At 37.0% G+C, this 9,338-nt stretch overlaps 1 protein-coding gene across 1 annotated transcript; it reads left to right on the top strand.

Annotated features, from left to right (window-relative positions):
- The first annotated feature begins 5,687 nt into the window (after positions 1-5,687).
- Positions 5,688-8,005, top strand: LOC132187097 (probable indole-3-acetic acid-amido synthetase GH3.1). The gene is made up of 3 exons (XM_059601271.1): positions 5,688-6,056; positions 6,155-6,256; positions 6,351-8,005. The coding sequence occupies exons 1-3, from the start codon at positions 5,737-5,739 to the stop codon at positions 7,723-7,725; spliced, it is 1,797 nt and encodes a 598-aa protein (XP_059457254.1). The 5' UTR covers positions 5,688-5,736; the 3' UTR covers positions 7,726-8,005.
- Positions 8,006-9,338: the final 1,333 nt, after the last annotated feature.

The following is a 9,338-nucleotide window of genomic DNA, read 5'->3' as shown; positions in this document are numbered from 1 at the left end:
TAAGTTTTTTCAAAAACCGTTAACCGTTATATATATAAAACAATGTCGTATGTAGCATATATATGATATTATTGTATTACCAAATAAATTAAACGACGTCGTTTTGGTTTTTTTTTTTTTTTTTTTCCGTTTTTTCTTTCTTTCTTTCTTTTAAAAAAGCAGTTAATGGTCATTAGAGTTACTAAACGCTAACAACCGGTTAACCGCCTAGGCAATTAGCGAAGGCGGTTAATGAATTTTATAAACCACCTTTTCACTCCTACCTTCTCGTTGCATGAGAAATTACATGTAAACTACTTGTATATAGTAGTGTGGGTTTTTATTTAAATAATTACGAAAACTACTAAAGAGTTCGAAACAATTTATTGGAAGGTATCATATCTAAATCAATTACAGTGAACATAATTATTATTTTATTATTGAATTGCTTAATTGCATACGGATATAGCTTGATTTTATCCAAACCAACACACACATATATATAGAAGTTCCCTTGTTTCATGTACTTTTATTATACATAGAATATTTTCCGCCAATTTATATACGAAATTAGTTTGGTCTTCCATTCATGCTTTTGCCCTTCAATATTGAGCTTCGGGTAAAGAAATTCTAACTCTATCCTTCTTAATAATGACCATATATAATAATGGTGTTCCCGTAAGACTGTTACTTGTTGATCAACGAGAAGAGCATGCACTAAAGAAAAGACAGCTCTTTTTTTTTTAAGAAATTTAATTATAGCGTCATGCATGATATATCATCTCCAAGACTCCACTCCAACTGGCCTACGCCCCCATGTTCTTCAACCTCACAGCTGCTTCATACGCTTCGTACAAAATGGCCCACAACGCAAGTACTTGCACGAATGAGCTGCTAGAGAAATGACAAATTGGGGCCAACATTTATGTCGAGGACTTGCACTGGTTTCCACAATATACGCCCGTGGTTAGCAAGGGACCACACAACTCAAATGTAGAGTAGATTCAAGCTCTGAGTAGAGATACATTGTTTTAGGGGCACCTTTTTTCTTGGTACTTACGTGTGATTATAGCTAATTTGGACAGGACGGCCATTTTCTTGACTTTTTTTTTTTTTTTTTTCAACTCTATAATTAAGATTCGAATGTACTTTTGCCAGAAGGTTCGCTTTCAAAAGATGGTGATCGATCATTTGCTTTGAAGGTTCTTTCGGGCGTGTTGATTAATTTTCCATCACGTGGCCGGTTATGAAATTGCTATATATAATATATACATATATATTTGTCACCAAAAAAAAAAAAAAAATAGAGCTGAAGGTATAAATTGTACAGCCCATATGAAATTAAGAACACGACAGTCGACAGACATATATATTGGACTAGGTTATAAATATATGGATGGAGAACTTTCAAATGAAAGACTTGGTCATGCATGTGTCTGTAAAAGAAGTTGTCCCCTAATTTATAATTAAACTTGCAAATTCAAACTGATTAACTTGACGCCATAAAACTTGAAACTAAGTGATAGATTAATCCATTTATTCCAGTCAATCGCTTTGACCATGTTCCTCTGGTGACAGCAGAGAAGATTAATGTCAATTGGTTGGAAATTTTGAAAGGTTTTAGTCCGTTTTGTGTTGTAGTATTTGAGGACAAGAGGCAGGCCAAGTCGATGTTTACCGAAACTTTTACAGATCGAGTTGGGAACCTAATTTGTTGACGATTAGAGATTATGCTGTCACTAGTCAGAGACACGCTTTGCACTGAGTATTACCTAGCCTTATTAGTTTTTGCTGGTTGTTGGGGTGTCACCTTCCATGATATTTGGTTCTATAAATAGCGTATAGTACCCTTGGTGGCATAACCCGTGATAATAGTTTTTTTTTTTTTTTATTCTTAAAAAAAAAAAAAAAACGGAGACCTAGTATGTCTGTCTTCTGATTAATTAATCCAAATTCTTTGTAAACACAGCTGGTTCAAATATTAGGAAAAAAGTAACATGTAATATATATATATATATATATATATATATATATATATATATATATATATATATATATATTCTGTAGCTGGTTGACATTTCTTGCCAATAGATCTGCTAATAATATATAATAGTTAATTATTTGCATAGAATACTGTGTAAATGGATAAGTGGATGGCCACAAATAGAAAAAAGAAAGAAGAAAAAGAGAAGAAGTGGAGCAATAGATATCGTATTGCATATTTGAAGAAAACTACTGTTCAATAAGTTGTCAATTTAATGTAAGATGTATGCAGCTAGAAAAACTACACAATTGAATTAATTAAACATGCTTCCTGATCATTTCATTTCTTATTTTCATCAAAAAATAAAAGGATTTTAACACCAGAAATCGGCTATATAAGGATTCTGTTATTCTTTCTATCAGAAGAATATATATATCATCCCTAAACCCTAATACTATGAGTTGTCTATGTCTGCAACATGATTCATGAACAATGAAATATGAATGTCCATTTCCTTTTAATGGCCTATACACTATATATAGCTATATCCTACTTTGTAGAGGGCCATAAAAGTCCAACCCAACAATTAATTAGCATTTTTAGTAGCAGCCTAATCTGCTAGTTCTAGCTTGTTCTTCCTACCTCAGAAAGTAGATGCTACTAGAATGGATAGCAATTAATTCTTTTCACATAGTAAAAGGAAATAATGAGATTCCATTTGATCCAACTTGTGGATGCAGGCGCTAAGTAAATTAATGTACAAGGATCGGAAGTAACTTGTAGAAGATTGTGAAAGGCTTGATCGATTTTTTGTACTATAATGGACCACCAACTTCTGGGTTTATTTTAATCCTAATTAATTAAGGGGCTCATCTAGTGCTTCCTCGAACTCATGATTTCTTACCGTGGAATCCATATACCTTTTCGATTAACATCCATTTAGGTCTTTGCGAATATCCCTTATTTTCTTTTTTCTAATTGAGAATATCTCTCTTAATTAATTATATAAGAACTTACCTGGTAATTTTTTTTTTTAATCAACCTATCATGTTAACTAAGAATCTGAAACTCTGATTCTGTCAATTCACTTTTATTTAATTAAAATATTTCACGGAATGGGTAAGGAGCAGACTGCCAAAAACTTAGGATTTACACTCCTAATTAAGTGTGAAATATTGGTGAAGCATATGATCAGGCTTTTAGGAGTTTTTCCAATATTCCTTTTATTGGTTCCTTAATTATATGTTTAATATATAACTAGTGCAGAACTAAATATTCTTTTAAAGTTCTCTTCTTTTCCTTTTCCTTTTCCTTTTTTCTCCTCTTTCTATTTTTTTCTTTTGCCATTTTTATATATGCTAGCTTGTTTAGATATTTCATAGGGTGGCAGATAAGATAGCTAATTATGCCAAATGCCATATATATGGGTGACTTTTGCATCACTTAATATGTCACTCACTGCCCATTTGGGGCCTCAAAGACTAGTTTCACCTAGCTTCCAATCTTTAGTTAAGAAGAAAACGATATTTCCTCTCAGCTGATTAGATCAGCATGAGCTACTACTTCCAAATTTCCAATCAATATTGGTCTCTACTACTGGAACCGACAGTCTAGTAACATTCTTAAACATATGATCAAGTTGGCCCTAGTTTGTCGTTATCATGTTCACCGGTACCGTTGGCTCATCCATAGGCCAGGAATCAGGATGGTGAAGAAATTAATTTAGAATCAAATGTAAATCATGGAAGCAAATGTGTTAAATATTAATTAAATGTTAAGTTTTATCATTTCTTATCATCTCAAAGCTTTTGGGATAAGTGCATAATGATTTAATATGATATTAGAGCAAAAATAAAAAATTCATTAACTTCTCATTTCAATTAAGCATCGATCTCAAGTTTTAGGCTTCCGTTATTAATAAGTAGTTTAGACCCACACGTGACGACTTAAGTTTTTGGGATAAAATTATGATTTGAAGATGAGAGAAAATAACACAAGATTTTTGAGTGATTCCGCATTATATCACCTACATCCACCACTAAGAAAGAACCCAATAAAATTATATTTTGCTCTTATTTCTAAATGATTGGCTTACAGTACAAAAGTATCTTTTTAAAAAACTGTAGTAGGTGAAGAGAATATAAGTATTATAATCAAATCATTAACAAATCAAAATGATTTGATTACAATCAAACATAAATGGTAAAATATCTATAAGGAAAATAATATAAACTTAATATGGAAAACGCATGTTCTAAGAGAACTTGTAACGGACTTCTTAAAACTCATTATTTTTCCTAAATGTTGGGAAATTAAAAAGCTTTATACAAAAGACTCCCTTGGTGTTCTATAAACCAAAAAAAAAAAAAAAAAAACCCCAAGGGAACCAAACGTTTCCCTAACTTCCCTAACTATTATTTTATTAAAAAATGTTTTCTCTCTCCTTTTTTTTTTTTTTCATCATTCATTTGAAAGAATATTTAAATGGCTTCATTTCCTCTCTCTTTCTCCTAACATTTAATTGAAAAAATATTTAAAATAATACAAGTAAAAAAAATAAAGAAAGTCATCATAGGGTTTATTTGAATATAAAAATAAATAAATAAATAAATAAGTAACTTGATTCCCTTAACCTAAGAAAAATTTAAGAAAAATTACTGCTAACGCTCTATCAGATGGGGCATAGGTAGGTGTCTAGCTCGAAGCTTAATTGGCTGTCATAAGATCAGTCTTCTTTAGCCCAAACAGGTCATATCTAAGTCTAAAAATCTAAAAGACTGTATGTACGTTTAATGGATTATTTCATTCTAAATTCTTCAAGCGAAAGGATTTCTATTTCTTCTTCCAATCTTTATTTATAATATATAAAAAATCAAAATCAATGGGTAAAGTTCCTTTGGATTCCATTACCATTGAAACATGAGAACCCACCCGTACCAGATTTTCAAATAATTTTATTGTAATCATTCCCCAAAGATGGTGAAGAAAACAATGATAAATGTAATGGAACTGTCATGACGTAAATATTAATGCTAAAGTTCACCTACCCTCGGGATATAAAAATATACTGACAAGCCTAGACATCAAGAACAAGTACAAGAAAAAAATTCTAACCAAAATAAACATCAACTTCATGTCCACGTGATTGCTGCACCCAGACATCTTTTTAGTGATGATCATCTTAATTATATATTCCTAATGATCATATGTAGTAGCATTGAAAGGTATCTATAGCCATACAAAAACTTCTGCCCTAGTATTGTTTTCTTAGCTCCCATTATTCAAACTTGGCTTCTCTCCCACACGCAACCCAGAATTGCATGAGTCTTGGCCAACTACTCTCGTCACTGAAACCGGGTCATAAGCGGCCGGCGCCTGTCGCTGTCCCAGTCGAACAAGGTTGCAATCTCATACTGACCGAGAAAAGTGACCGGCCCCACATGTCGGAATTAAAAGCCATTCATACGTGTCCTGGGCCCTACCTGTTCCCTCTGAGAGCTACATTTTATGGGACAAATATTTTTTAACTTTTGGCGTGTCGCTATGATCAACAAAAGCTCCGTTAGCGTCGTTCCAAGCAACTAATGGTCCGGCCGTCCACGTGGCTAGGTCCATGACGTGGAACATGACGTGGCCGTGTGAGAGAGAAAAAAAAAAAATTGGCTAAATTCGAAATCATTTCACCTATAAAATGGCGTGGTCCTTCGCCATCTATGCACCGCACTGTCTCAATTTGATTTCCTCGTGTACTTTCTCTAGCTAAGCTTTCAACAATGGCGATTGAATCACAGGTCTCGACCCCTCTTGGCCCTCCAGCTTGCGAGAAGGACGCCAAGGCGCTTGAGTTCATCGAGGAGATGACAAGGAACACAGACGCCGTCCAGGAGAGGCTTTTGGCTGAGATATTGAGTCGGAACGCGGAAACCGAGTACCTCAGGCGGTTCCGGCTCAAGGGGGCGACGGACCGCGACACTTTCAAGGCGAATGTTCCTGTGGTTACCTACGAGGATCTTCAGCCTGAGATCCAACGTATTGCTAATGGCGACCGCTCTCCCATCTTGTCCTCTCACCCCATTTCTGAGTTCCTCACCAGGTGAGAACGAAATATTAATATATTAATCTCTCTTTCACACAAGGCTGTTTAATTATTATATATGTGATGATTTCTCAAATTTGTGAACTAACTTGCAGCTCGGGGACTTCGGCTGGGGAGAGAAAATTGATGCCGACGATTCATGAAGAGTTGGACCGTCGCCAGAAATTGTACAGCCTTCTCATGCCGGTGATGAACTTGTAAGTACATCCCATGTTAAATCACGCAAAAGCTTAACCTTGTAAAAGAAGATCAGTAAATTTAATCATGATGAAAATATTTCTTAATTTACAGATACGTCCCGGGTTTAGACAAAGGCAAGGGACTCTACTTTTTGTTCGTGAAGGCGGAGACGAAGACTCCCGGCGGCCTCCTGGCACGTCCGGTGCTCACCAGCTACTACAGGAGCGAACACTTCAAGACCAGGCCGTACGACCCCTACAATGTGTACACCAGCCCAAACGAGGCCATTCTCTGCGTCGACTCGTTCCAAAGCATGTACACGCAGATGTTGTGCGGCCTCATTATGCGCGAAGAGGTCCTCCGAGTCGGCGCCGTATTTGCCTCCGGCCTACTCAGAGCCATCCGATTCCTACAACTTAACTGGCAGCAGTTGGCCCACGACATCTCAACCGGAACTTTAAACCCTAAAATCACGGAACCTTCTCTCCGGGAAGTAATTTCCAAACTCGTCAAACCCAACACACAACTCTCCGAGTTCATCACCAAGGAGTGCTCGGAAGATAATTGGGAAGGTATAATCACGAGAATTTGGCCCAACACGAAATTCCTAGACGTGATTGTAACGGGTGCGATGGCTCAGTACATACCAACGCTTGACTATTATAGCGCTGGGCTACCTCTTTCTTGCACCATGTATGCCTCTTCCGAGTGCTACTTTGGGCTTAATCTCAAGCCAATGTCCACGCCTTCTGAGGTTACCTACACCATCATGCCAAACATGGCTTACTTCGAGTTCTTGCCACACGAGCCGAACGCTCCAGCTCTATCGCGCGACTCACCTCCGCGGCTTGTGGACCTTGCCGACGTGGAGGTTGGGAAGGAGTACGAGCTCATCATCACCACCTACGCCGGTCTGAACCGGTACCGAGTTGGCGACATCCTCCAGGTCACCGGTTTCTACAACGCGGCTCCGCAATTTCGGTTCATAAGAAGAAAGAACGTGCTGTTGAGCATCGACTCGGACAAGACGGACGAGGCGGAGTTGCAAAAGGCGATAGAAAATGCGACGGCGCTCATAAAGGAATTCAACACGAGCGTGGTGGAGTACACGAGCTACGCCGACACGAAATCAATCCCTGGACACTACGTGATTTACTGGGAGTTGCTTGTGAAGGATCCGGCTAACTCACCCACCGACGATGTCCTGAACCAATGCTGCTTAGCGATGGAGGAGTCGCTGAACACGGTGTACAGACAAGGCCGAGTCGCGGACAACTCAATCGGACCGCTTGAAATCAGAGTGGTTAAGAACGGCACGTTTGAGGAGCTCATGGACTACGCAATCTCGCGGGGCGCGTCGATCAACCAATACAAAGTACCCAGGTGCGTGAATTTCACCCCCATCATGGAGCTCCTGGACTCAAGGGTGGTATCGGTGCATTTTAGCCCAGCTGCGCCGCATTGGACCCCTGAACGACGTCGTTGACCGAATGACGGCATGGAATAAGATCATCTGTTGGGATATATAATAGAAGCCAAATTAAAAATCCGTGGCTTGTTGAATTTATTTGAGGTTTTAAAAGTGTCTTTTGTTTCAGTTGTTATTTTGAAATTGTTGGGTGTTTGTCTGTATAATAAGTTCAGATAATCTTATGTGGAGATGATGTAATTGTCACGGATGTGTTTGTTAATTAGTCAATGTATGATGTATCGTATCCTTTTCCGCTTGTCTTTATTTCTTTCAGCTTTCTTATAATTAATCGAGGGAAAAGATTGTTATTGTGTAGTATCTGTCTGTGGGCTCTATTTGCATGGAACTTAGCGCACGTGCAAGATATTCCACTGCAGGTTTTGATTTTGTGGGGGTCATCGTGATCTGTGAGCCATGGGTTTGTCGTAAATTGATCAATTCTCTGCCTAAAGCAGCATAGAGAAAATTACAGAAGAACATGTTGGAGCAACTTGAAAATATATAACACGAATCCCTAATAACAAGCTATTCCAATTCGAAAACTTTCTTTAAAAATGATAATAATTAAATAACTAGCTAGGTTAATTTATTTTCAGGTCTTCTGATTCAAAGGTTGAAAACATATATACGTCGCCAGCTGTCTCTCACTGGATGGATGCCTAGATTCAAAGGTTGAAATCATGGCTCATGGGTGGTCTGGTGATCTCTTACACAATGATCTCAGATTAATTGTGTGCTAATATCATGGAGTATCATGTCAGCTATGATTGCTCTGATTTTGTGCTGATATCATATCTATGTTAAGGCCGGTTTACTTTAGCTTAGCTTTAATTTCATTGTATGCAGTCATATATATATATATATATTAACCCGTTGAGGCATGGATCGAAACAAGGCTAGTAATTGCCTAGCTAATCAATATATACAAATCATATATATACTCCTATGTCATCCCCATAATATATTTACTTTCTTTTGTATAGTATATGCGTTTTCTATGCACATATTCTATCTACGCAAGGGAGGGTGAAGATAAACACAACGCCGGCGTGCAGCCAATTTTTTATTTTTTATTTTTTTAATATTAAAAAATTGCCTGGTGTGCTTAGCACGCCTGCGTTGTGTGAATCACGGTCGAGGTATACTTACCTTTGCTTTGATCAGCTCGTGCAACATGATATTGTGTATATATATATATATGTGTATGTGGTTAATCTAAAAGAATGACATGTTTATGAGAAAATGATTATGGCCCATTCCTTAAAAAATAAATAAATTAATTAAGGCCCCAACTATGGTACATGACCATTTTATGGTGCATTATGTAATAACCCATAGAAAGAATTATCTACATTTACACTATCACTCTCAAAGAACTAATCAAGTTATAATTTGAGTTTTTTAAAATCACTTATAAAGCTTATAAGCTCACAACTAGCTAATAAGGAACTAATGTGAAACTTAACAATTACAAGCTCCTTTACAAGTCACCAACTCCACATGGGCAATTCATCTTCCCAATATAAGATTCTTGGGGTGTCACACATTATCTCTCCAGCCCAAAAAAAGTAGCCAGTGCCCAATATGCCTCTCTTCTCACTATATGACTTGTTGATTTTCTATGTGAA

The sequence above is a fragment of the Corylus avellana genome, chromosome ca7, assembly GCF_901000735.1.
Source record: "Corylus avellana chromosome ca7, CavTom2PMs-1.0".
Classification (NCBI taxonomy): domain Eukaryota; kingdom Viridiplantae; phylum Streptophyta; class Magnoliopsida; order Fagales; family Betulaceae; genus Corylus; species Corylus avellana.
This window is presented reverse-complemented; position numbering and strand designations above follow the sequence as displayed.